General features: G+C 52.4%; 2 protein-coding genes across 3 annotated transcripts in view; one reads left to right on the top strand and one right to left on the bottom strand.

Moving 5' to 3' along the window:
- The first annotated feature begins 86 nt into the window (after positions 1-86).
- SH3GLB2 (SH3 domain containing GRB2 like, endophilin B2) lies at positions 87-27,416 on the top strand. 2 transcript variants are annotated; one of them, XM_082327235.1, is made up of 11 exons: positions 87-295; positions 9,156-9,297; positions 9,646-9,774; positions 10,996-11,129; positions 11,612-11,704; positions 15,845-15,907; positions 20,451-20,474; positions 23,231-23,320; positions 23,816-23,916; positions 25,065-25,329; positions 25,972-27,416. In XM_082327235.1, exons 1-11 carry the CDS (start codon positions 233-235, stop codon positions 26,077-26,079), a joined length of 1,212 nt encoding a protein of 403 aa, XP_082183361.1. In that variant the 5' UTR covers positions 87-232; the 3' UTR covers positions 26,080-27,416. The 2 variants fall into 2 exon arrangements, with proteins under 2 accessions (XP_082183361.1, XP_082183360.1); XM_082327234.1 differs by lacking the exons at positions 15,845-15,907; positions 20,451-20,474 and having other exon boundaries at positions 138-295.
- NUP188 (nucleoporin 188) overlaps positions 23,374-27,708 on the bottom strand; it is a 36,813-nt gene continuing 32,478 nt past the window's right edge. The window contains exon 45 of the transcript XR_014229810.1: positions 23,374-23,413. The gene's annotated coding sequence lies outside the window, so the exon portion shown is untranslated. The remainder of the gene's footprint in view (positions 23,414-27,708) is intronic.

A 27,708-nucleotide genomic window follows, 5' to 3' on the forward strand; every position in this document is an offset into this window, starting at 1 on the left:
CGGTACCACCCGTCGCTCCCCGCCCGCCGCCGCCGCGCCGCCCGCCCGGCTGGGTCGGCGCCGGGAGGTTCCTCCGGTGACACCGAGCCCTTTTAAGAGGCCGCGGGGCGGCTCGAGGAAGGCATCGATCGGCGCTATAAAGCGGCGGGCGTGCGGCGGCCGCGGTGACAGCGGGGGCGCGGCGGCGGCGGAGGAGGCAGCGGAGGCTCCCGCTCCCGGCGCCGCCACCACCATGGACTTCAACGTGAAGAAGCTGGCGTCGGACGCGGGGGTCTTCTTCTCCCGCGCCATGCAGGTGAGGCGGCCGGGGCCCAGCGCGTCGCCACGGCAACGGCGCCCTCCTCGGGGCGGGGGCTCGGGCCTGGCCGGCTCCCTCGGCTGCCGGGCCTTCCCCTCCCATCGCACCGGCAGCAGAGCCAGGGAGCTTTTTCCCAACCCGAAGGAGGCTGGAAAAGGGGTTGGGAGCTGGATGGGTCGGCCTGACTGAGCCACAGCCCCGGGAGCAGCCGCCTGCGGGCACCGGGGGCCCCGAGCGGCCCTGGGTGACCCCGAGCAGGAGCTGGGCTAAACCGTGGTGCTGCTGTGGGGAGAGCAACAAAGCAAATAGCCCCAGAGGTGCTTCCAGCCAGCGTCTTGACTGGGGAAGGCGGGGGGAGGAGTGTGGAGAGGACGTTGCTTGCCTAATGGTTGTGTTGCTTAAAGAAAAGCTTATCTTGCAAACAGCTGGTCCGTTGGTTGCACCCAGGCCCATCGGGGAACTGTGCCCTTTTGCTGGGGAGATGTGGTAGAGGTGGTCTTGCAGATGGTCTGCACCTCGGTCCCTCGGGAGGTCGGCGGCAGTAGCTCCCAGACCCTGACTGGTAAAGTGATGGGCAGGAGCTGCTGAGACTGAGCGGGTAGCGCCTCGGTGGGCCAGCGTGGCATCGGGACCATCCTTCGCAAACTTGAGATCAGGAGCTGCCTGGGGACGCAGTGACCCCCTGGAGCCGTGGAGGGAAGGAACTTGGCTACCCCTGAGGAGCAAAGTGTGCCGCAGGTGGTGAGACGCTGCCGAGGCTGTCCGCTCCTTGGGCGTAATAACTGGAAAACTGCTCTCGGTTGGGCAGGAGAGGAGAGGGCAAGTCAGAGTTGGTTGGGATCCTGCCTGAGAAGTGAAGTCCAGCTGGTGACTCTGGGACTGGGCTTCTTGTTCTACCTGTTGTGTGGGGGCTGATAAACAACCAGAGCTGGGCTGTCTTGTTCCAAACCTTCTGTGCAGTGGAGCAATTCTGGCTCTTTTAGGAACTGGTCTCCTGTAAACAGATATCACCTCCTGTAACCGTGCCAATGAGTCATATGTTGTGAAAAAGAGAGATATTAACTACAGGTGCAAAATAAGGAGCAGATGGAAAGCTTAAAGATGCTGTTCTCATGCAAATGACCTTGGTAGCAGAAGAAAGGAAGAAATGCTGTAAAGAAATCTTATGTTTAGGAGCCTTATTGTAAGTATCTGATAAGTGGTTTTTAGCTTCAAGGCGTAGGAAGGAGACAGGCATGGGAACAGTGTCTGCACACAGCAATTCTAGAGCAAGGAGGCGTTTATAAATAGTGGCTTCTGCCTGCTACACCTACTCCACATAATCTCGTATATGAATATTCATATGACTAATCACAGTAGTAATTTCTTGAAACAAAATGGGCACTGGTACTTGTGGACAGCATGCAGGTGTTTGCGTAAGGAGGGGAGACTGGAAGGAAATGGATTGCTGAGGCTGAAAATCACCTTCTGAAGGCTGATTGCTGGGGAAAATAGGCCTATTTGGGCTGTCCCCATAACGTCCTGCTGCTAGTGTGAGCACTGCCCTATCTCCACCAGGAGCCAGAAATGACAACTGAGGTCTGCTGTTGGCAACGAGGATTAGCTTTGTAGCACTCTTTAGTACAGCAGATCTTCCAGGAGGGGAATAAGACCTGCCTAGAATAAGCTCAGTTTTCTATAGCATAGGAGAGGGTTTCTTTGGCTCCAGGCATTTAACGAAATGATGTTTTACTGGAACTGCAGTGACTGGGAGATAAATGGACTGGCCATTATGTGCTGTGCCACTCAGACAGCATTAGCTATTGCTGTCTGACTGAGATGCCTGGCCAACACAGAAGAGCTTAACTCGAACTGGAAGAAGGGCTGTAGCATCCTCAGCGAGGAGGGAAGGAGGCAGAGCACGGTCAGCGCAGCACCTCTGGGGTGGCTTCCCTGAGGCTTAGCACAGGATCAGTCCTGGTTCGAAACCTGTCAAATGCAACCTAATGTAGGTGCTGGCTGAAGGATTTAGGACTAGGCTTGACCTCTCTCATGACAAAAAAAAAAAAAAGAGCAAACTCAAAAACCCACTGCTGCCTTTACATGGCTTTTCCTAGCTCAGGCACCAGATAGCAGGACTTGTACCTGAGGAGAAGCGAGGCAGCTTGAAGGGCTTGTGTGCTCCTGGGTGGGCAATCCTGTACCCGTCTCCAGCAGAGGCAGGACAGAGGTGGCTGTGACAAAGAAGCTGTATAAGCAGTACTCTTACCAGGCTTGTGTATGCGGCTCCCTCACCAGGCAGTGCCCTGTGGGCTTCATGGCATCTCTTACGTTCTGTTTACTACAAAACAGGTAGTAGAAGCAGATGAAGTAGAGGAGGGAGGTGGTGCTCAGCACTACTACCCTATGAGTGGGGAACAAGCTTCTAGCCTTGGGCAGCTGCAAGGATAAAGAGCTTTTGTAGGATTCAGCATCCCGCTCGAGGATGTACTGTATTGACGCTTGCACCACCAGTCACAGCCATCGAGTAAGCATCCTCAAAGGAGATGCAGCACATAGCCCCTAACAGCTCTGTCACCTGCAGAGATACTTCAAACAGGTCATGCTCTTCATCTTCACTGAAGAAGAAGGCCTTTCTCTTTGATCAGCTGTACCTTCCCGTTATCAGTAAGTGGGTCTGATCCCAAACCTCTGCAGAGGAAGCTATGCTAGCAGCTACAGCTTCCCTACTACAGAACTGCCATCTCTCCTTCCAAAGGCAACACACTGGATGTCTCTGTTCTAGACAGGCTGCAAGCCAGGCTCTCTCAGGGATGTCTGGAAATGATTGTAGGTGTCTGTCTTTTGTCAGATCTGATGTAAACTGGCTCTGGGTGAAATCGCCCAAGCGTGAGTACAGCTTTTGGGTGCTTATCCCACTGCTAATGTAATTACTACTAGCAGCTAGAGGTTGACTTATTCTACCTTGAAGCTCCTGAAGAAAGACAGAATCCTCCATCTCTCTGAACCCTGACGATAAAATAGGCTTTTCCCCTCTGCGTGCTAACCTTACAGGGCTTGATACCTTCGTTGCTGGACAGCTTAAAAGTCAAGAGAACAGGAGGTGACTTAAGAAAAGGGTTTTGAAGGTAAGAGGTATGGCCAGAGCATGTTTCCACTTGAAACACACCTATGAATCCATGAGGGCAGTATTTTTTCCTCTCCTAAATGCCTTGCTCATGAGTTAACCACGCTGTCCTGTTAATGGCTTCCTTCTGTCCTCTAGCACAGTTTCACTTGGCTCACAGCCTAGCTTCCCTGACTCCTGGTGCCCAAATACTTGAAGCATACTCTGTATCTGGTCCAGAGCTGTTGTGATTCAGGTAGTTTTAGATGCTTGCTGAGTGGCTGTGAATTCTCTCCTACTGCAACCCTGTACAAGGTGGGAGGTAGATTTGCCTGAACTGATTCTGTCTTGCCTCTGATCACCAAAAAAAGCAAATGTTACAATAGCCTGGGCATTATGAAGCTGTTCAAAGGCTTCAGAAAATCCATTGGCCCGAATCTACTGGCAGGTGCAGGAGACTGTTCCTGGTTTAAGACTCCTGGCACTGGCTTGATCTTTGTGATTTAAGGTGGAAAGTCATAAGTAATGTCCAGCTGGAAAAACTGGGGACCCTGTGTCCTGGTTTCAGCTGGGATAGAGTTAATTTTCTTCCTAGTAGCTGGTATAGTGCTGTGTTTTGGATTTAGTATGAGAATAATGTTGATAACACACTGATGTTTTAGTAGTTGCTAAGTAGTGCTTACACTGGTCAAGGACTTTTCAGCTTCCCCTGCTCTGCCCAGTGCACAAGAAGCTGGGAGGGGGCACAGCCAGGACAGCTGACCCAGACTGGCCAAAGGGCTATTCCATACCATATGATGTCATGCCCAGTATAGAAACTGGGGGGAGTGGGCTGGGGGACAGTGATCGCTGCTTGGGGACGGGCTGGGCATTGATCAGCAGGTGGTGAGCAGTTGCATCACTTGTTTTTCCTGGATTTCTTTTTTTCTTGTTTTCCTTTTCACTACAATTTATTATTATCATCATAATTATTATTATCTTATTGCAACTATTAAACTGTTCTTATCTCAACCCACAAGTTTTCTTACTTTTGCCCTTCTGATTCTCTCCCCCATCCCACTGGGGCAGGCAGGAGGGTGAGCGAGCAGCTGTGTGGTGCTTGGTTGCCAGCTGGGGTTAAACCACAACACCCTGCAAGTGGTACAAGGGCCAGAACTCTGCCACCAGATCCTCTGCAAGGGGGCTGCAGCTACCCTGCCAGAGCTCACAGCATACAGGCCTGGGCCAGCTGGAGTGGAGAGGGATGGAAAAATCACACAAGCCTGGAAGAGACACGAGTCAACTCGTGCTGCATTGTGCAAAACAGCTGTGGTGTTGGCATAACTCAGTGGGAGCACTGGGATTTTATTCCCCTCGCTTTAAAGGGGAGAAAGGTGCTAACGCTTTTAGCAAAGAAAACACTGCATGTGCTATTTTAAAGCCTAGCCTTGATGGCCTTTAGTCTCTAGGGCTGTAGGCACAGCCTTTTTTGATATTGTAGCTATAGTGCAGAGGGACCCATCCAGCTCAGCTCTACTTGCTCACCCTCCTGACATCCCAGGAGTGTCTCCACCAGCTCTCTTGGGGAAAGGGGAGTTTTCCTCCAAGCTGTGAATGCAGGCAGCTGCCTTAACTGCAGTCCAGCATGGTCTTGCTTCTTTTGGGCCTGTTGCCCAAGGGCTGCTCTCCTGATCTGTCAGCCTGCTTGCCCACACGGGCCCTGATAATGCATCTAGCGTTCCTGCTGGCCAGCCAACCCTCCCAGAGGAGACCCAACCTTTGGCTGAATTATTGATGCCCTGGAATGCAGCATGACTCTCCTCTTCCTGGAGAGCGAGTGGCACTCGACAAAAGGCTGCCCTGCATTATTAATCACCTCATCGCCTTCCCTGCACAAAGACGGGACTGGTGCTCAGCTGGGTCAGCTGCAGGGACGCTTCCTGCGGGGCAGGATCGGTGGAGCCTCTCGCACCGTGGCCTGGCACGTGATCCCAGGATGCAGATCCTGGAATTGGTTCAGGGCAGGACTGTTGATCCAACAGTCAGGTTCTAGAAAACAAATGGGAGCAGTTCGGCTGCAGCAGGATGGAGGAGCATAAGGTTCCCAGGTATTGCAATTGCATGTGTGCTGCCTGCCCTGACTCTCTCTCGGTGGATATGCACCAACCCTGTAGGTCAACTGGATGCAACCAAGTAACGCTCCCATTTGTGGCAGTCTGGAGTATTTGGTGCTGCAAAAGTACAGGAGCAGCAAGACACAAAATATTTTTAATCTGTCTTTTTACAGTCAGGAGGCACGAGTGTATGATCAGCTCGTCTGTTCTGCATCTCTCGGCCTCACAGTGAAATCTTATGTCTGTTCAATGGGAAGGAAAAATAATGAAATTTCTGTAAGTGTTATGAAAACAAATTCCTAGGAACAGAAGTCCTTTATCGGGGAGTTCTGCTTGAAATGCTTGAGTAGCCAGACTTCATAAACTGCTGCTGTTCTACCCTGCTTTTCAGTGGGGACACTGACTTGGGCAGCCACATAAGAGGGGATCAGCAGCTGAGACCTGTTACCACCTGAAAGCTCAGATCTCCACTTGCACCAGATATAAGAAAGAACCAGCTCATAGGATAAGGCGGTGTAACTTACCTCTAATCTCCTTTGCTGGTTGTGCTTTCACGAGAAGCTTCAGCTGATCTCCCTGCAAGCTGCTCCTGCAAGAGGTGGTCCTGCTCTCCCCTGCACCTGATGGCACCTTCCCAGTAGTGCTGTGCATTTGGGCGAGTTCTCTGATCTGCCTAAAAAGTGATGTTAGAGGTCAAGTTGAGCTGGATCAGTGACTCCCCATGCACAGACAAGGAGGCAAAAGTGTGCTGCAGGGGAGGAAAAGACCACCCTCTGCAGCAGCCCCCAGTGAGCTGGTACCAGCTGCCCCCAGGCTGTGCCTGGCTCTGGACTTTGCAGCATAGCCGACTTCTGGGCAGGGGTGAGGGAGACACTAAGGGAATTAAGTGTACATGGAGTCACAGCCTCCCAGCATGTGAGCTACAGCCTCCCATGCCCTTGCACCCACTTCGTGACGTTCACGTCCTGCTTTCCAATGCTGAAAGCAAGCCTGAATAAGAGATTGTTTTCTGGCCTGACCCTCTGGAGCCACAGGCTGTGACTGAGACTCCCTCCCATCCTCCTCTTCTGGCATAGCCCAGGCTTGCAGTGAGCAGGGTGCTGTCCTCAGCCCTCTTGCAAGACAAACAGCTTTAGTGCCTGACCTGAAATAAGAACTGAGTGACTGAGTCCTGGCTGCTCTGGCCGAGGGCTGTGCAAATGACCCACGTTATTCCACCGCACTGGGCGAAGGGGTGGGTTACAGAAAACAGCCGCAAAGGACAGTGATGCTTGGAGATGCTGCTTGTGAATACAGCAAAGGACCCCAGAGCTGGAGTGATTCAAGAGGCTGGCAGTAGCACTGTGGAGATGCTGGAGGACTTCAGCATTGGTCTGACTCTGCAGCAATGCTGTAAGAAGCTGACTAAATTCAGCTGATAAGAAACTGGGTTTAGGCTTGACAGCTCCAGGGCAGATGCTGGTGCAGGATGAGTCTAAACTGCAGGAAAAAGAGCTGGACTTGAAAGTGAGATGAGATCTCAAAAAGCTGTCGGGGGGGGGGGGTGGGGGGGGGGGGGGGGGGTGGCGAGAGAGACTGTTATGCTTGCATCAAAGAGTCCTGGCTTGTTTAAGAAAGCTCTTAAACAGATGACTCGAGAATTGGTGCCAAATACCTGGGAAGCCCCAGTTTGCTGCATGGCAGTGACTCAGCCCAGCCTGGCAGAGTCTGAAAACAGCCCTGGGCTTCCAGCAGCGACGGAGGAAGAGAGCCTCAGCCGCTCACACCTCTGATTGTCGTGAGCATCCCCCAAAGACAATCATAGATGTTCAGTACAAAGCAATACAAACACCTTCTCACCTCGGATCTGCTTTTAGCCATCTCCAGCAATGGCCACGGCAAGACTGAGCTGAAAATAACTGCCAGTAACCAGGGGCTACTGGTGCTGAGGAAGAGACTAGTGAAGTGACCCCTGATCATGCATGGCTGCAAGTCCTCTGTCCCCAGCAGGCTGCAGGAGGGAGTGTGACTGTCCTTGCAGTTGAGAATCTGTCACCACTGACATCCAGCAAGGCAGTTCACTGGCTTCATCTCGAATCTTGCCCAAACAGGTCCCTGTGTAAACATACCTGCAGGGCTTGTATATCTCGGACATCTGGTAACATTTGCACGTGGCTGGTAACAGGACTCCTAAAGGCCATTTGCCTCCCTCGCGTGCTGGTTCTGGGCTTGCTCCTTATCTCACTTTGTTCCCAGCATTGTACTGGATGTGGAGGCAGCTGGGGCCGTTGGGCAGCCGCAGGAACAGAGCTTGCCAGAAAGCCTTTCAGGAGGGGCAGCAGACACCAGACCAAGACCCCATGAAGAGGCATCTTGGCCCATCTAGAGCTGAGCTGTGGGATAGGGGAGGGGAGAAGCTAAAAGTGGCAGATCAGACAGGAGTTGTATTTCATCTAAGAGTTTTAGCCAGGCTTTAATCTCTTGGCACCTGACTGTACCAGGTATTGTACCGTACCACGTCCTGATAACCCAACAGTGGCACCAGAAGCCAGCAACAAGGGCTAAAAGGACAAGTGCAACCTCTGTAGGATCCCAAGTGGCATAGCTGTCTAAAGGGGTCTTTTAGTATGATCCAACAAGATGCTGGTTCCATCAAGAGCAGGAAATTGTGCTTAAAAATACACTGAAGTTGTAGAAAAGTGAGCGGAAAATGGGGATGGGATGAGAGGGAATGGGCTCTTCTCTCGGAAATCCCCCAGGGAAGCACTGGGGGGTGTCCAGGCCATCTGACGCTGCACCTCCAGACTGACAAACCTTGCTTGTCAGATGTCACTGCCCAGTATGAAAACACCGAAGACTTGCGCCACTTCCTTTTCCCTCCTGCTAATTTTAACCTTAAATGGAATCACAGAGGGAGGGAGAGTCCATTGCCAGTATGAATCTGAGTGCTGAGAGAAGTCAGACAACATTATATTTCTCTTAACACCCTGCTTCGGAGCCTGTCCAGCCACTGTGTGTCCTAGAGGAAGAGTCACTTGCTGGAAGCATTTTTGTCTAAATCCTGAGTTTGAGCCTCCTTAAACCTCAGATGCTCAGCTGGCAGCTCGCTGCCAGCAAGGCAGGAGGTGAGCTGGGAGGCAGCGCTCAGACATGTCACTCTGACGGCTGTCAGAGGGCACTCACAAGCCCTGTAGCAAAACCAATCTTGTGTACATGCTTGTCTAATAAGATGAGAAGAAAGCCTGACTTGTGAGGTGGTAGTGGCATTCCTCATGCCGTTGGGTTTGCAAGACATAGAGCTGGTTAGGAGGAGGTGAAGGGAGTTGGCAGCTTGCCTCACCTGAAGGATGTCTGTTGCTCTCCTGCATGAAGTACTGCAAGCCATGTGCACATTTAAATAGATTCCTCACAACTAGAGTATTTTTGTACCAGACCTTATTAAAAGTTACTTATTCCGGAACACCTCTCAAACCTGGACTCTATTTTTAGCTCAATGCTACTTCCACTCTTGGGCAAAAATTTGCCCTCTTCCCCTGAAAGATGCCTGGGAACAAAAAATGACACCTTGAAGGCTTTTTAGCTCTATTCCAAGATAAATGCATGAGACTGAAGAAGCCTCAGTGTCTCTTAATAGTCCTGTAGCACATTGTAATTTTGCTTTAGTAGAACAGACCTTCTAATGACTACCTCCTCCTTGCAGTTTACTGAAGAAAAGTTGGGCCAGGCTGAGAAGACTGAACTAGATGCCCACTTTGAAAACCTTCTGGCCAGGGCAGACTGCACAAAGAACTGGACAGAGAAGATCTTGCGTCAGACTGAGGTTCTGCTACAGCCAAACCCTAGTAAGTCCAGCTTCTTCTCATGCTTGAAGGACAAATATTACTTGCAGTTCAAACAGCGTTAAAAGACATGCCCTCTGGCAGAGAGCCCTGTTCCACTGAGTTTGTGGGGGTTGGAAGCAATGTGCCTTTGCAGGGCCTGTCCTTCCTTCCCTATGTAGCTGAGAGATGACTTGGGTGTGCTCCTGAGGACTGGGAGATGGTTGGAAGGGAGGGCACACCTCCCAGTGCTGGTGTTTGCTATCTGCTGCATGACTGAGGACTGCATGGGGTGGGCCACCATGAATGCCAGTTCCAGGGGCCCCTCCTTCATCCTCCATCCTGTAACCACTGGTGGCATCCTCGTTCCAGGTGCCAGAGTAGAAGAATTCCTCTACGAGAAGCTTGACCGGAAGGTGCCTTCCCGGGTCACCAACGGGGAGCTGCTGGCACAGTACATGACAGAAGCAGCTAATGACTTTGGGCCAGGGACACCTTATGGTAAGTCAGCCTGGCTAATTAAAAAGCCCTGGGAATCCATCCCTTCCTAAGAGAGTATCCCCACTACTGGTTTGGGTTAAGACTTCCACAGCATGCCTCTTGAAGGGGGCAGAGTGGCCTGCTCTCCCTGTGGCAACCTGCCTATTAGTGTGTCAAAGCAGATGCCAGAGAAGGGTTTTCTCTAGCACAGAAGCAAACAGCCCATCTGGAGTAGGAAGTCAGGTCTTACTCCACAGCACAGCATGCTCCGTGCTGTGGAAAAGGCGCAGGGGTCTCCTCATTCCTAATACAGTCCTCAAGTCTGGCAGAGCTAGAGTAGAAATAAAGACACGTGGAACTGGTTACAGGACACAGAAACTATTCTGTGCTATTTCTGTGGCTTTCTAAACTAGCCTGAGCAGTGACTTGCAGTGAATGGCTCTAGCTTTGTCCAGTTTGAGCATATTTTTAGTCTAAGGTGGTATCTAGTTGCACAGAGTTTCTCTAGGCTCTGAACAGGAAAGCCATCCTTTAACTGTGTCCTGCAAAAGGACAGTGGAAATCTTTCTCCAGCAGAAGGAGAATAGGAAAACAGACTTGGGAAGGTTGGTGCTTGACTACAAGCCTCAACAGGTCCCTTCCTGACCACAACGAGCATCTTTCTGCTCTTAAATCCTAACAGTTGCCCCTTCCTGGGGGAATTTTAGGCTGCTTTAAGCCGCAGACCTGCACAGAAGCACATCCTTAACTTCCAGCTGTCCTTGCCTCCACCATGAGCTTTGTTGCAGCTCTCCAAATCAATAGTTGTTCAATAGCCAGTTCTGCTACAGGCAGAACAGCATCTGTAACTGCATCTATAGCCAGCACTGCCTAATCAACTCATTTTTTCTGCTCTGGTGCTTTTTAATTTGCTGCTGTGTTCCTGTGCCTCTGTTTTATGAGACAAACAAAGATCATTCTGCGCAAGCAGGTGGAGCAGTAAAAGGACATCAGTGGAATAAGTGCCTCAGCAGATAGATAACATCAAAGCTGCACTGGGAGCAGCTGAAAAAGGCCTCAGGCTAAAAGCAGATTGTAGTTAGGAGTGAAGCTGGTGTGGTACAGCCATGGTCACCTTGTCCAGGCAGGGTACACTGTGCCTTTGTCCCCCAACGCTGGAGCCTGGTAGCTCTGGGTGAGTTGGCTGAAGCCAACGCAATGTTAGCTGTTTTTTCCTGGAATTGAAGGCTTCTGTTATTGCAGGGAAGACCTTGATAAAAGTTGGAGAGACTCAAAGACGCTTAGGTGCAGCAGAACGGGACTTTATCCACTCTGCTTCCATCAACTTCCTGACCCCGCTGCGCAACTTCCTGGAAGGGGATTGGCGAACCATATCCGTAAGTATGGTAGTAGGGAAGGGGAAGCTTGTCATGTCACCGGAGACGAGGAGGGTGGAGGGAGAGGGAGACAGTGCTGGAAGAACTCATTTGCCTTCCCTGTGAGAAAGGAGGACTCCCATACCTCTCCCCTGGAAGAATGCAAGGATAGGGGAATACCAATCCTAGATCTGCTCAGGGCTCCCTCTGCGGCAGGGAAGGATTGCCAGTTGATGTGCATGAGGAAGGCAACTCCTTTCCTGACTCCTGCACCCTAGTGGGCACCACCCACCCACAGGCTGCCCTGTTTCCAGAAGGTGAGCCTGGATCCCTGGCAGCCAGGCCCAAAACTCTTGCTAACGAGATGAACATAGCAATTGCTTCTTTCTCCTTAGCATTTTTTGATAAGGAAATAGACTTGATTCCTAGATGATACCTTGTCCCTTTCCCTCCCCAACAGCTCCCAAGCAGGCTGCTCTTATCCCATTTTCTGTCCCTTACAGAAAGAGCGGAGGATCCTGCAGAACCGCCGCCTGGATCTGGATGCCTGCAAAGCCAGGTTGAAGAAAGCCAAAGCTGCCGAGGCAAAAGCAGCGGTAACTTTTTCTCTCATTCCCCTCTCTGTACTTCTGGCCCCAGGGCTTGGCTCACATGAGCAAAGCCACATGCTCTCTGGACAAAAATTAGGGGATTCCTCATCTGGTATGCGAGGGAACTGGGAGCAGGAGCCATGTGCCTGTTCCTCAGATGCCCTCCCATGGGGGAGCTGTTGAAACAACTGAGTTCTGAGCTTCCAGAGTCTGGAAACTTCTACTTGACCCAGGCTCCTGTCTCCTGACCGCTAGTGGTTACTGGATGATTTGTGCTAGTAACTAAAAGGCTGCGTCTTCTGAGGACTTGCTAAGTTTCCCTGGGGATCTCAAAGCAAGCCAAGAGAGAGCTGAGCTGGGAGGTGCACAAGGGGAAAGCACGCTGGGGCTCTGCAGCAGTCCCGGGCTTTCAGACTAGTTAAGATGCTGCCAACTCAGTCTTCCCCAGGCAGGAGTGCCGGGGAGCCTGTGAGGGCTGGCCGGTGTCAGACTGCCTACCAAGAGGTCCGTCCTTCAGCCTATTCACTTAATTCATGGTGCTGTCTAGTTACAGGCTAGTCTTGCCCTCTGGCTTTGGAGAATTCATGGCAAGTAAACTAGCAAAGGTCTCAGGTCAGAGCAGTGCAGAAGGGACTGGTAAGTCAGCCAGTGTCACTGTCCGCAGGCCCAAGCAATGGGGACAAGCGCTTCAAAGTGCTTGTCTGAGGCTGACGAGACCTGTCAGCTCAGGGTGCTCCCCGGGCCTGAGGCACCTCCTGGAGCTGGGCTCTCCCTGGGCAGAGGCGGCGTAGCAGGAGGCAGAGGGGACGTAGCCGGGCCCCGATGGGTTCCCTGGAGGGCCTTGTTGAAGCAGATTGCCATCCTGTAGCGCTCTGGCTGTTGGCACAAGGACTCGCCAAGTGCTGCTTCTAGCCTGGGGCCAGGAGCAAAACTAGCAAATGTGCACAATCAGAATAAGCAGGAATCCTTGTCAGTCAGTCTCTGGGATACCAGCCTAGGAGCCCTGCCATGAGCCTGTTTTCTAGCCATCTGCTTAGCTGGGCCTCTGGCCTTGCAGCTCCCTGGGTGGCCAGTTCCCAGGTGTCTTCCCTTTTCTCCAGCTCTGACTGCATACATGCCATATGGGGAAGCTGTGCTGAGCTCAGCGGCCTCCATCAGCAGGTCTAACAGAGTGCTCAGGCCCGTGGGGAAAAGCCCTGAACAAAGCTTTGGGTGAACAAAAGTGATAGCTGCCCTTTTAAAAGAGCCTGCTCTCATCAGTCGGGTCACCCAGATCCACTGAAGGTAACTTCAGGGATCCCCGATTTCCCCTTCTGAAGGGGACAGTGCCCCCAGTCTCAGTGGGAAGTGGTGGCCATCACTTTATCTTAAGCTCAAATCAGAGCAGGAATTCAGATACCTCTTGTGCTTCTTTCCACCCTCTTTACCTTGCTTCCTACATGAAGTGATCCCAAGGCCTCTCACCTGCACACAGACCCTTGGGTGAGGGACTTCCCTGTAGCTGGAAAACAAAAACCTGGTTTCCCACTGGAACTGTGGGGCTGGCGTGCCCCAGGCAGGACGCAGAGTCAGTCCAGCCTTGCCAGGGTGTTTGCCCCAAGCCACGTTTCAGCCCCTCTGCTTCTTTGAAACAGAGATCACGCAACAGAAGAACAACCTCAGCTGCTGGTGTGGGCACCCATGTCTTACCCAGCTTAGCTTAAAGCTGGGGTCCCTGGCCTCAGGGTGCCTCACTGACTACCAGAGGACGAGGCACAGGTGGAAGCTCCCAGCATGGGGGGGAGAACTGCTGCCTCTGCTCTAAGCGTGTTAACTCATCATTAGACAACAACCTTCCCCCTAACAGAAGCCTGGAGTCCTGTGTCACACCTCTCCATCCAAGCTGGCCTAAAGTATCACACCTCTCCCAGCTCACCACTCTCTTGCTGCTCTTCCCCTCCGTAGTGCAAACTTGTGTTCCCACAGCTTCTGTCTCGTGACCGACCCTCCAAGTGCGCTGCTGCCCAGACCTGTGAGCTGCTGTTCGAGTGTCTGGGCTTGTGCATTTCCCTCGGACTTTGTGCTTTGTCCTTCCTGTTGATGCTGTTTTGTTTACTAACCTTTTTGTTTTGTTTCTTTGTAATTTGCTCAGTGTGAGGGAGATGTGAGTATTGACTGTGCTAACAGTGCTGTGATTTTTTTTCTTTAACACCTCTCATTGTCTCTTTTCCATTTGAAGTGAAAATTCCTATCTCCCTTGTCCCATTGGGACTGGCCCTGGAGCATGTACTGAGCATGGTCAGGGCTGTGGCTGCCTGGGGAAGGTGCCCCAGAAAGATGGGAGCGTCTGTCGGCTGCCTGCAGCCCCTCTGGAGCATGCACTCTGTTCCATCAACGCTGCTTGCAAGCAGTGCTCAAGAGAGGCATGGCCTCCCATAAAGATCCCACTCAGGCTCCTCCAGCTGCGGGCAGGAGGCGGCCGGGTTGGGTGGCAAGTCCGTCTCCTGGAAGGGAGGCAGCCCAGAGACAATGACAGGCAGGTTGATCTGGTTGTGGTGCTGTTCTGTCCTTCAGGCTCCAGGGCTCTGCCCATTTTCCCCATTACAAGAGCGGAAGGGGGAGGGAGGTGGGTCCTTTTTGACCACTGCTTGCAAATACAGCTTGCCCATGCATAGGAGTGCAAGAGCAGCTTGCCTCCTTCATCCCATGTGCCGTGACTAGTTTTGGGACTCTCTGGAGACCAGGGAATGGGAGGAGAGGTTTCTTCAGTTGCTCTTGATCATTTCTGTTTGTTTTTGGTTTTGTTTTTTTTTTTTTTAAATGTAGTATAAGAAGCTATTCTTGTGAAACATCTCCTTTCCCCACAGGGAGGAGGCAAGCCTAGTTGCTGTACTGGCCTCAAATCTCATCGGTGCCTTTTTCTCCCTATATTCAGGTTTGACTTGTACTAGGAATCACTCCTCCTTATTCCCTCCTCCAGCCATCCCCAAAACTACTAGATGGTTTTAAAAAATCTCTTCTTGTTGGGACTGCCTGACTGCTCTTCCACATACTGGTCACTCATTCCAGCAGGCTGCTCGGGGCCCAGCAAATTGGGTCAGCGTGTATAAGTAGATCTGGGTGAGCTGCAAAGAGATTACCCTGGGAGAGGAAACGTGGGGCCTGAGAGGATCGACAGAGCTAGGTTACAGCTGGATCGTGTGCCAGCCTTGCACACCAACCCACTGCGCAGTAAAGGCTGACCAGGAGGATACCCTGATCCATCGCACCAGTGTGATGGTCCTGGTGTAAGCCAGCTCGTTGGCTTACCTCTTTGGGTGATGCTACAGTCAAAGGCCATTCTAGGAGGAGGCCTAGTCTTAGCTTAGCTGAATAGAGAGCCCATGTTGCGTGATGGTTAGTGAGCCCACATCTGTGTGCGGGTGGACTGGATCCCTTGCATTCCCAATGAGGAAAACCTGCGGAGTGCTTAAGTCTTGCTACCCCAGGGCAGAGGTTTAGCTATGGAGAAGGTGGCTTGGAGGTTTTCTGACCTCTGGCAACAGCAAGGCTTTGGCCAAGATCTGCTTTGGCTAAGCCATGCCCCTTACTGAAAAAAGGAGATCTGAGTCTATTAGGAGGAAACGTGCCCGAAGGCTTGGTGAGAGCAAGAATAAGTAGATGTGTTTCTGTGGAAGGGATGCTCTGATGCTAGTGAGCATGCCTACTTTAAGGACAAGGCCCTGGGCCCCAGCACTGTAGGCGGGAAGCAAGGGGAAAGAAGGTCCTGCCCACCAGACTGAGCCAAAATGACATGAGCAACCTGCTGGCTGCAAGGGAATGGGAAATGCATTTGAGATTGTGCTGTCTCATCTCCACCCCAACTGGCTGCTGTGTGAGCGGACAGCTGTAAGTACAGGCAGAGTTTCTAACAGCAGAAATATCTGCTGTTCAAGTACCGGTGCGACTGCATGAGCCAGTCCACCTCCTCGTGCACAAGCCTGGCTTCCACGTACCACTGCCCAGCCTGTTGGGAGACCTCCCTCCTGCCATCCCCTAAGAATTTGAACTAAGCTCCCAGCACAGACAGCAAAAAACCCCACTAGTGCCTTCTTCCGCCCGTTGCCCGACCGACTGCTATCGACTCTTCTGCATGACTTGTACATGAAACTCTATTCCCCCCACTAGGCTGTGCCTGACTTTCAGGAGACTAGACCTCGTAATTACGTTCTCTCCGCCAGCGCATCAGCGGTAAGATTGCCTCCTCCTAGATGTTGCCTCTCCAACCTCTTCCTGCCCCTCTCTTCACCTGACTTAAACTCAGACCTAGCGCTCTGCTGTTTTCAACATTTTAATGTGACATGGGCTGCCCAGGGTTCCTCTGACTCAACCTTAAGGATGCAGATCACCCCTGTAGGGGTGCGTGCTCAGGGTCTGGCACTTTTGCTGCTTGGTTTGCTTTCCAGTTTTTCTGCCAATCCTTTTCCACATTTCTAGTGGGAATCTTCTGACTGTCTTTTATTGCTAGTGGAGCAATTGAAAGGAAAAACCTCAAAGGTTAGCCTTTCTGGATGGTTCCAGCTGTACACTGGCAACGTCGCATGCGTGACTGCCTGATCAGTGCTGTGGTGTCAGCGCTCAGAGGCTTTGTAGCTGGTCAAGAGAAGCAAAGGTGGAGGAATCTCTCTGCCGCCCATCGCGTCAGTAAGGCAGTAGGCTGACAGTGCAGCCTTGTCTATTCTGTAAACAGAGGTCATTTTTTTTTTTTCCTTTCCTCTTGGGGCCTGTCTGTTGATGGCTGTTACGCAGTCAGATGTGCTAGGGGCGGGTGAATAGCCCATTGCATCTCTACTGTGTTGCACTGAGTGGTTGTGGTCAAGCAATTGGCTTTCTGCGCTGTTCATGGCTCCCCGTTGCACAATGTCACATTTCTCGTTAAAATGTTGAAAACTGATTATCTTGCTTCCTAAATAGCATTCAGAACAACACTGATGCCTGTTAATAGGATAATCTGGGAGCAGAAGGGCTGGGGAGTGGGATCTGTAGATGTGAGAAAGGACAGCCCAGCCTTCTAGCAAATGAAAAACATCATGGAAACAAGTTGGATTTGTTTAATGGGAAACCCATCCCATTTGGAGAAAGAGGTATGTCTGAGCTGATAGCATCAGTGTTAGTTCCCAGGGGGATCTGTCCTGACCTTCTTGGAGAGCGATGCTGGGATCAGAAATAGCTTTACACAATAGCTAGAAAACTATTTCCATAGGTAACAGGCCCGGTGATGAGACTCCTTAGGAAGAAGCTGATACTGGTGATGCCGTAGCAATTGCTCGGTTTCCATCTCCCCTAGCGCAGCAACCAGCAGCAAGCCTCTGGCTCCAGCTTCTCCCTTGGAAAGGTCTGTTCCAAGGACAGGACGATAATGGACTAAAACTGAGCTGTAGGAGAATCGGAGGAGAGAAACTGGGCTTTCCCTGCCTCTGAATAGCTCTGGTTAGACCAGGGCATCCTGATCATTCCCCGAGGCTTTCTAAAGCAGACCTGAAGGCAAGCATTTGCATAACATGCATTAGCATCTTGCAGAGTGCCCAGATGCTCAGTTAAACATGTCTAGTCATCACCAAACTGCAAGCTGGTCTGCTTTTGCTCTATCACAAAGCTGTTCTGCGGAGCAGATGCCAAGCACAGTAACAGGACAGGAGAAATAGATTTTGGGGGGTTTTAGCCCGTGGGTGTCTACCCTGGCACATTTCTGCCTAGTTCAGTGGTCCCTCTTCAGAGCTCTGCTAGAGAAGCTCTGATGGCAGCGATGATCATAGAATCGTCAAGGTTGGAAAAGACCCTTAAGATCATCGAGTCCAACCGTTAACCTAACACTGCCAAGTCCATCTATACCATGTCCTCGAGAATGATGATATGGGATGATACGATATGATGATGTGGGACAGCTCGAGCAGGGCTCTAGGGGACTGACTTGCTCTAGGTAAGCAGCCAGCACTGACCTTGATCACTTCATCATGTTTGATGGTTGCACAGCAGGGCCTGCTACCAGGAGTGCCTGTAGGAAACCTGCTGGCCTGGCCAGCAGTGGGCCTCGTGGCTTCCAGAACCATCTCTTTCAGAGGTTGCAGTTGAAGTGCCACCTGAAGTCCAGCTGCACTGGCAGGGGTGACTTGAATAACAATTGGCATCTCTAATTAGCAAAATGTGGGCTGAGTCCAGACTGCTCCCCAGCTCCATGCAGGCAGGACTGCTTTGCAACAAGCTCTCTAATCCCAGCATTCATCCCAAGGGGTCAGGTGCTGCAGCAAGGTAGGAGCTCTTCATACTGTTGCTCTGCTTTTCTTCCAGGCCAGATTCCTGTGCTACTTTAGTCTTAGTGCATACCGACAGCATCGAGCAGTGGTTGCTGCTCACCTTGCTGTTTAGCCCTGCTCCCTTCTGGAGGGAGGGATTGCTTATGCCCAGGTAACAACTTTATCTTACAGCTGAGCAAACAGGTCAGCTCTCTCCTGGACCATATGCCCTCAGCAGGGCTCCAATTCGGATTCTAAATTTATGTTGTTGTTTTTTGGAGAGGTGGATAACATGGTGCCTTTTCCCCCCCGCCCCTTCCATAACAGGAGGGCTCAGATGGAATTAGACCCACCTGGAGATAAGCACCTCCCTTGTTTTGTATGAGTTGGAGGCTGAGGAGCCATTTCTCCTCTCTCCCACACTGACCTTTTGTTTTTGTGTAAGAAGGCGTACGTGGGCTGTGTAAGCCTAAATATCCCTTTCTCTCAGACCCTGCCACTTGCCATGCGCTGTACTCCTAGGAATGCTTCCAAGAAAAACATATTGAGTACCTTAAAGAGGCTTCCTCTGGCTTGAGCTGGGGTGGAGGAAGAGAGGTGCAGATCATGGCCTTTTCTGCTCCCCAGGCTGTCTGAAACACTTCTGACTGGAGCCACACAGTGCCTTAGCCCACGGATAGATCCGGGCAAAGCCGGACTGCCCCAGAGCACCGTAGGTCAGAGCTGGAGATTGCACAGCAAGGCCAACAGAAAAGAAACAACTCTGGCTATGAATTCAATGGGTACTGCAATGATTAAATGGGCTTGAAATAGCTTAAGTACTCTCTGCAGCATCTAAGTAGGAAGACCTGTGGCCAGAGCAAAAGCTTGCCATTGCCCCTGTAGTAAACCTTGCTCCAAAACCATGAGGTTGTGCTGGCAGAGGCCTTGTGCCAGAGCAGCAGGTCAGGCTAGGACCTGCTTCTCAGGTGCCTACGAGGACCTTCCCACCATCTGCCTCGCAGAGTAGGAGGCTTTAGACTGAGAATGGGAAGGGGCTTTGGTCCCCATGCATGGCTGAAATTGCCCAGGCCTTATTTGAACCAGATCCTGATTTGCAGTAACAAAACATCCTCCTAAAGGTCAGAGAAAACACCCAGCCTCGGTGCACTGAGCGCACGGGGACAGCCTGCAGTCATAAGGGGACCAGCCACAGGAACTCCGCTGCGCCAGTCAGGCTACGTACCGTGGAACAGGAGCCGAGCTGCGAGCCCAGGGGCAGAAGCCAGAACAGGAGCAGGCAGCAAGCCAAGGAGCCTGGTGTAACACCTTCCTGCTTCAGTCCTTCACCAGCACAAGCAGCTCCTGCAGGTGCTCCTTATATTGGCTGGTGAAGTTGTCTCTGCACCTGGGGCTGCCATGGCCCACCTGAGGGCAATTGCTGGTGAGAAGACCTCAACAAGGATCAGTTGGGAGACCCTGGGTCTAAACAGAGCTTGTTCTCCCTCTGACACCACAACAGCCAGCCTGGGGCTTCCAGGTGCCTGCAGTGCAAATTCAGCCATGCTATGGTGAGCTTCCCTCATCTGCAAAGGTGACATCAGAGGGTGAAGCTGAGGTCCTCAGAGGCCATCTCCCTGGCCCCACTGATGCCGGGTGTTGCTGGCAGGCTGGTGTGCTCCCAGTTGAGCCGGGGCAATTTCTCTTCATGTTGCCAGGGCTGAGGGAGCAGTTATCTGCTGAGGAAAGGCCAAGCCGAGGTCCTCTGGGAAGGATCAATGTGTTTTTCAACCTCTTCTCTCCCTTTCCCATCGCTGTGCGTGACTTTTGTTGTCAATTGTTTCATGTCCTGGAGCCAGATCCCAGCAAGCAGCTGGCAGCGTTGTGCTGCACCAAATGTGCCCCTGGGGGTGAGGAGGAAGGAGTAGCGCGATGTTTTGCCTGGCTCAAAGGCAGCGTCCAGCCCTTGCGTCCTCCTGCCTGTAGCTAAACGTGCCTGTGGGCAGCGCAGACTGGCCAGATTATGATCCCATTAACCCCAGCTCTCCAGACCAGTGGGTGAGGAACACTGGCCTCTGTCTGCCTTGAGCTCACGGCAGTTCCCAGGCCCTAGTCGTGGGCTCAAACAGCTCACTTGCCTCTCCACAATCCTACAAGAAGGGCTGTCCTTCAACACCAACCTCTGCAGGTTCAGCACAGTAACCCTTGCTGTTCAGAGAACTCTGCTGCCTAATCCTTTTCTTCCATGGAGCCCGCCGAACGGCCCTGGCAGGGAGCAGAGCTGGAGTGCTGCTGGCTCTGGTGGCACGGACTTGCTCTCCCATTGTGAAACTGAGCTCGAGGGTGCAGGAATGAGGGGAAGGGGCATCGATCTGGCAGCTGCTGCTGGGTGAAGGGCTAGCCTGTCCCCGGAGTTGGCCTGCTGTGTCCACGGAGCGTCCTTGCCAATTGGTGTTAATGCCGAGCGCTTCTCGACGTCTCCAACACTGATCTCCTTTCCTGTTGCTCTGTGGCCCCTACAGCTTTGGAGCGACGAGGTGGAAAAAGTAAGTACCCAGCTGAAATTGTGCTCAAACCTTCTGGGCGTGCTGGTGGTGTTTAGGGGGTGGGGGTGCTGCGGACTCCTTCCTGCCCAGGGGAGGATCAGTGGGATGTTGTCAGCCCCAGTCCTGGTCCTGCAGCCGTATGGGTCAGTGCGACTGACAGCGGCTGGGGAAGAGCCTGCCCCGTGGGCCAGTTGGCCGTACCTAGCGCGAGAGGCTTCCTAGGCAAACCAGGCGTGCGTTCGTACGTGATAAAAGGCAACTCTGAGAGCCCTGCACCGGTGTCGCAGGAGCAGAGGTGATGCGCCGTGACGTGATTCAGCTCTGCTCCTGTGGCAAAGGCCCTGCCTGCTCCAATTTTGCATGTGCCGTGCATTAGCCTCTAGTAGCCCCTTGCCTGCTTGTTCTGGGGTCCGAGCAGGAGCTCTGAGCAGAGCTGAAGCAAGGACAGAGGGTTTCCCTATGAACAGCCCCAGCTGCTGGAGGGGACAGGGTGGGAGGTTTGGAGCCTGTCGTGGAGTTGACTCTGTCTGGGTGAGCTGCACTTACGCTTTTGAGCGGATCCATGGAGGGAAAGTCCCAGATCTTGTTTATCATCTTCTGGGTTCCCCAAGGGGGGGTGTGACTTGTCCATGAAGATGGATGGAGGGCTGCTAGTGGACTAGAGACCAGGGTGAGCTCTGTGCAGAGCTCCAGCATGGTATGGAGCTTGCAGAGACACCTTCTGGGATCCCATTGCCTTTCGTACCTCAAACACACCCAGCGGACGTTAACCTGAAGCCTGAACTGCAAGGTGGTAGAATGGCACGTTCCTGCATGCTGTGCATGATAGCAACCTGTTACTGCCTTGCTCTAAATGCATCATCAGAGCAGACTGGGTGTTTTTGAACCAGCTCCTCCTGTACTTTAAATCCTCCAGTCCCTCAAACAAATAAGCTGACTGCAGTCAGCTGTAAGCATGCAAGGCTCTGCTCCTCTATCCTCTATCTTTGGTCTGTCCTTGTTGGTTAGACCAAGGTACGTCAGTAAACTTCAAAGTTCTCAATGTCTTGGAGAAGCACAAGACTGGAAGGGACCTCCCAGGCCACAGGCCGGTGCCGGCTTTATGGGAGACTCCATCCTGCAACTGCTCCGAGCTAGCAGGGAGAGGCAAGGGGTCAAATCCCGGGTGGTGCCAAATCGAGCTGGGTCTGCCTGTCACAAGTTTCAGATGGCTCCGCTGCTACCAAAGTCTCTGCTCAGCTCACTGGAGCAAGAACGTCTTGGTGCTTAGGAAGGCATTGCACTGGCATTTCCTCTTGCATTCCCCCTTCTTTAAATAATCCCTGTCATACAGAGGATGCAAGAAAATAGATCAGTTGTAGCTTAAAATAGACAAATCTCATTAAAAGGCAGTCAAAGCATTTCTTTGTTCTAGCCCAGCTGTACAACAGAACTGGTAATGCTGGTGCCAGATGAGAGATGTAATGGCCCGCAGCAGCTCCTCTCGCTTGCCCTGCTGCGAAGGCTGGGTCTCCTCTGGGGCGACCCCGCTCAGAAACACCAGCGAGGTGGCCTCTGCCCCGAGACTGTCAGCCTGTCTGGATTAGCTCTCTGGGGTCAAGTCCAAACCAGTCCTGTGCCAGGCTGGTCGGGACATTTCCAAAGCAGCAAAAGGAGCTGTCGCAGAACTGGTGCCGTGCAGGAGCCACTGCACCGAGGCAGGCGGCCCTCCGATTGCTGCACCCCCTGGAGAAGGGGAAAAGGAGACAGAACCCGTACTCCTCTCCTTCCAGCAAGCCGTAGCTGAGGGGACATCACTCTTCTGTGCCATCCTAAGAGGGAACTGGCATGTTCTGCTTGGTGTTACGGAGTAATGCATGCTAGAGAGAACAGAAGTGCCTGTTTGTCACCCCTTTCCCTCTGGCAGCGAGGAGGGGAGAGCAGGCACCAGAGCACCTGACTGCTCCGACACTTCTGGAGCTCTTTGCAAGGACCCACCTGGGTATTCTGGTACTGCAAAACTGCCGCAGTGTAAATATGCTGATGGTCGGTGGGGGAGAAATGTTCTGCCTGTTCGGTAAAGAGGGTCTCCAGTATCAGTCTGTCTGAATTCCCAGTGCCTGCTGCATAGCTGCTTTCTATTAACCGTTGTTTAATTCCTCTGAGCTCCAAATAAGTAACTAGCTTCAAAGGAGAGCCTTGGGTGGAAGCTGCATTGGGATGTTCATCTCCATTGCGGAGAAATGTAGTTCGTAGAAGCAATTTGCTAAATGCTCCCTGGCCTCAGCTTTTGTTCTGTGGTGGTAAAAAAGATACGAGCAAAAGTTGTGCTTTTGGAGAGAAACTGAGGAGGTTGTCACATTCCTGTGCCTACAGGCTTAGAGAGAGGGGGTTGAAAGGGCAGGTCCTGGCACGGGACTGGCTTTCCACGTACCTCAGGATTAACAAAGCCCCTCCATCTTCATGTTCTAGTCTTGTGGGAGTAGGAGCTTCCTAAGCTTGATGCATCAGTCTTGAGCTGCCATTCCATGACCTGCAGTGATCCAGTGTAGGATCAAGTTGAAATACAGCCAGAGGCCTCTGGGATCCTCACCCAGGGTGTCTTGCACCTGATGTTCAGCGTCCCAGGCGCACGTGGATCCTACTGAGCCAACAGCACACTTGTCCCAGTGCCAAAGAGGGGGTCGGTGGAGGAGGTGGGTGTTGCCTCTCCCTGGAGGAGGCAGAATAGTGGTCCTTGCCTCGTGCTGTCTTGAACACCCTGTCCTGTTTTGCAGGCAGAACACGAGCTGAGGCTGACGCAGACCGAGTTTGATCGACAGGCGGAGGTGACGCGTCTCCTGCTGGAGGGGATCAGCAGCACGCATGTGAGTCTTCCTGGGCAACTGGAGGGGTGCGGGGACTACAGAGACTCTTGGCTCCTTTCTAGAAGAACGCCACGAGGATGGTGGAGCCCTGCGCTGGGAGTAGAGGGAGAAGAGGTCATAAATTTGGATGCTGGAATGCTCAAACTAAAACCATACATGAAGCAGGCACGGGCAGTGCCACTGTGACACCCGCAGTTCTGCAGTCCTCGAGATGCTTCCGAACCAGAAAACCCTTGTTGTTCTCTCCCTAGAGCTGTGGACTAGCCACATGGGCATGGCTAGAGTGCCAGGAGCAGCCTCCTCTCTGAGATCACCCTTGGGCCTATGCAACATTCCCAAACTTAACAAATTGGCGTGTTCAAGCCAACCAAGTAACTCTTTTAAATACTGGCCTGCACAAGTCTGCTTCCCGCGGGGGCAGGTAGTAGCTGCAGGAAGCGTTCCTGTGCCTGGCCCCCGAACTGGCAGCCCAGCTCATGGTCCTTCTCCCTCCAGGTGAATCATCTTCGCTGTCTCCACGAGTTTGTGGAGTCTCAGACCAACTACTATGCTCAGTGTTACCAATACATGCTGGACCTGCAGAAGCAACTGGGCAGGTGAGACTAGAGACTGCTTTTACTTCTCTAAGGGTTCCTCATCTGGCTGCCCCTAGCTCAGGCCTCCTTCCCCATCCCGCCTCATAATGTTGGGTAGAAGTTTTAGAGCCCCCTCCAAGCTCTGACAGAGCTTCTGAGCTTACAGAATGGTGCCCAGTCCCGGTGGTATTGCATTTAGAGCGGGCTTTGCCATTGGATTCATCGGGACTTTATACATTCATCTCGAAGCACGATGGCCATGAGAGTTCGAACATTCTTCCTCTAAATTAGTTAAATCACATGGGAGACAAATTCCTGTTGCCAAGCAGCAAGCCTGAGTGTGCTCTGCTGCGGCAGTACCTAATTCGGTGCTGCTGGCTGCACGTCCCGTGGGCGCGGGCAGGGCTGTTTTGGCTGTTAACCTGTCACCTCGGTGCGGTGGCCGGACCCAGGAGGGGCTGTTGCCTCTGCGTGATCACTCACTACTCCTGTTCCGTTCTTTTCCATGCTTGCAGCTCCAAAGGAGAAATGTAAGTAAGATGTTGCACAGGACTGGCTCTAAGAGCTCTCCACCTCAGCCAAACCCTGGAGTCTCTGCAGACTCGCTACAAAGGCCAGCGAGGGCCAGAGCTGCACTCCCTTAGTGCAGAGGGGGGGGTATCTGCAGATAAACAAGACCGAGCTCCATTACTGCCTCTATCTAGAGAGCCCAGGAAGCCTGGGAGCCTCCAGTTGTAGCTTCCAGTTTAACAGCAACAACAACTGTCCCTTTCCTGGAGAACCAGCCGACCAAACAGATAACACAGCCCGTGTGAGAGCAGGGCAAGGGCAGAGCACAACGGACCCAGCAAAGCAGCCGCAGAGCCAAGAACAGCACCTGCCCAGACCCCTCTCTGGTGCCGCACTTGAGTCTCGTGCTCTGCAGGTTAGCTGCCAGTCCTGTAACAGGACACTGGAATCAAAATAAGCAGACAAATATTACCTGTTGCGTAGTCTCAGCACCTGAGAACTGAGTGCATTTCCCCACTCAAAGGGCAGCGTAGGTATGTTCCAGCTGTTAGCTGGAACTCTTGAGCATCATCTGCAGCGTAACTGCTGAGAGAGCGAGCTCTTTCGTGGTTCCTCATCCTAGAGCCTTACTGAACACTGCTTTTTTTCTCCCTTGTAAGATTTTCAGGCACATTCGTAGGCAACGCAGAATCCACATCTCCTCCCCCAGCGGCTACCTCTCCCCCAGCTGTCGCTGCTGCCACGCTCCCAGCTGTGCCTACTATTCCAGTTGTGCCCACGATTGTTGGGGTGCCCAATACCGTGGCAGAGAGCGTACTGAACCCAAATGAAGTCAAGCCTCCCGCCAGCGGGACACGGAAGGCCCGAGTCCTCTATGATTACGAAGCAGCTGACAGCACCGAGCTGGCACTTCTTGCAGATGAGGTTGGTCGCTTTCCTTGGCGTTGAATTTTGCGATAACTTAGCAGCCCACTGCATGCTCAGCAAGGTCTTGGCTACTTTTCCTGCCCCTAAAACCCCTGGTTTATGGAACCGCTAATAGAATCTTTCCCTTGACGCTGAGTTGCTGTGAGCTTGTGCTCATGGCCATTTGCTATTTAAGAATATCACCCCAATAACTCTTCTGTTCCCGTTGGAGTCTAGCTGTACCCAGCTAACACACCCCAACAGTTAGCATCTTCACCGTGACCCTCAAATATAGCTGCCTTACCTGAGAGCGATGGGATCGCTCCTGGCTGGAGGCCTGCTCTAATCATGCTGAAAAAAAAGGAAATTCAGCAAGTTGCAAACTCTTTTGTTGACTAGACTGAACTTTTGTATTCGGAAGGGATGACATAGCAGTATCGTGCCACCCTGTATGCAAAAATACCTTAAGTCGATTTGGAGAATGAAAAGGCACCGGGGGCATCCCTGGGCAGATCGCTGCAGATCTACTAACGCTGCAGGGAAAGGGCACGGACGCCTGCGCAACGAACTTGAGGAAGTATTGGTTTTTCAGTGCCCATCTGACTGAGCTTCTTGGCTCTGGCTGCAGAATGAGGTCCTAACGCTGGCTTCTCTCCCCAGATGATCACTGTGTACAGCCTGCCCGGCATGGATCCAGACTGGCTCATAGGGGAAAGAGGGAACCAGAAAGGGAAAGTTCCTGTCACTTACTTGGAACTGTTAAGTTAAATGTCTCCGGGAAGAAGAACGTACAAGCAGAACGCACCCCTCATCTCCTGGCACTTCTAATGCGGATTTCTTCATCGGAGACCATTGCTCTCTTCAGGGTTGACACTCCATTGCTAATACGGGAATTGTGGGAAAGAAGTGGTAAAACTATGACTGAGGTTTTGGGAAGGGGCTGATGGCACCCGAGACTGAATTCGTTATCTCCCAGCGCAGCCTGCTTTGAGGTTAGTCTTGATGGCGCAAGATTCCTTGATTACTTTTTCCTGCCCTACCCTAGTCTCGTCTATCGCAGCGGCTTTCCCAGGGCCAGCGCGCCGTCTCCCTCGGCGGCCGCTGACGGAGTTTAAGTTACACTTCCCTTGTGTCTGGTGGGGCTTAGTGCCCGCCCGCCCCTCCCTTCCCCTCTCTTCTTCGGCAGTAGAATTGCCCAAGTCAAACCATCGAGCATTCCCGTGGGGAAGTGTCCCACACAAACCCTCTGCCACGTTCTAGCTCTTGAGGCAAGGAAGCTGAATTTAAGAATTAAGAGCCTGTTAAAGCCACCCACCTCGCTCACCTGTGGGAGGACGGTAACGCCAGGCGCTCTAGCAGCCACGCTTACTGTCCTGGTGCCTGGCGGCTTCAACCTAGACCTGTCCCTAAAGCTGGAAGGAAGGTTCTTTGTGAAGACCAAGCTAATAACATAGGGCCTGTATGTCAAAAATCAAACCTCAGTGCAAGGGACCATGCATCTTGCTTGCATTTCCTCCGAGAAACTGCTCTTGGACTGCAAAGAGTTTACAAGCCTTTTTACAAGCTTTGCTCCCTGTGTTAATTGTCCAGGCTTTTCTTTCAGTGCGTCTGTTCCAGGCATGTTTTAGCCTGACTTTATTTTCACCCTAGATCACTGATGGAAGTAATGTTTCCCCTCCCGTCTCGGCAGTGAACAGCCTTGGTGCGTCCCAGCACGGCGAGGGATAGTCCCGCTGTGTTACCTTGGCCGTACCCCCACTGAAAATCCAGGCCGCCCGTGGCGGACGTGGGGGTTTGGCTCACGGGGAGCGCTCCGGTGCGTGTGCCTCTCAATCCTAGAATGAGCTTTTTAGTGAGAGCTCGCCTAAAGGACTTCCACTGCTGTGTAACTCGTTTTCCACTCGAGTCGGATGGAAGAGAAGCTCACCTGCACCAAGCTCTGTTCACTGCCTTCCCCTCGGTATGTCAGAACTAACTTTGCTTGTTGATCCATCTTTTGCACTTTCCCCCATGGTATCGTGACCACTCTAATGTAACAGGGCACCGAGCACCTGTGTATGTAGGGCTCATGGTTTTCAGCACTTATTTGCCAATAAACAAACTGCCTGACCTCCTGCCTCGGCGTCTTGCGTGGGTTCAGGGCTGCGCTCCGGCCGCGCGACTGCGGGGAGGCGGAGGGAGGCAGCTCAGGTGGGAGCCGTGCCGTTCCGGTAGCGCCGATTCGGAAGCCGGGTGTAAAAGCAAAACAAAGCTGCTCATCCTTCCTGTCCCAGCTGAAAGCCTCGACGTGCCTTAAGGCTGTTAATGTCTTGCCGTTCCTTTCCCAGGTGACGCATCTCAGTTGTACTACAGAGTCAGGAACTCTAAGAAACAACAGCTCCTCCTTAACCTGAAGCA

The sequence above is a fragment of the Platalea leucorodia genome (genome assembly GCF_965183815.1).
Source record: "Platalea leucorodia genome assembly, chromosome: 15".
Classification (NCBI taxonomy): Eukaryota; Metazoa; Chordata; class Aves; order Pelecaniformes; family Threskiornithidae; genus Platalea; species Platalea leucorodia.

What these genes read in the sequence shown, in the direction of transcription:
- SH3GLB2 (XM_082327235.1), top strand. Translation starts at nt 233, where the DNA reads ATGGACTTCAACGTGAAGAAGCTGGCGTCGGACGCGGGGGTCTTCTTC. An exon ending in TCTGCTACAGCCAAACCCTA is followed by an intron (nt 9,298 to 9,645) that starts GTAAGTCCAGCT and finishes TCCTCGTTCCAG; the next exon opens with GTGCCAGAGTAGAAGAATTC. An exon ending in GGGATTGGCGAACCATATCC is followed by an intron (nt 11,130 to 11,611) that starts GTAAGTATGGTA and finishes TGTCCCTTACAG; the next exon opens with AAAGAGCGGAGGATCCTGCA.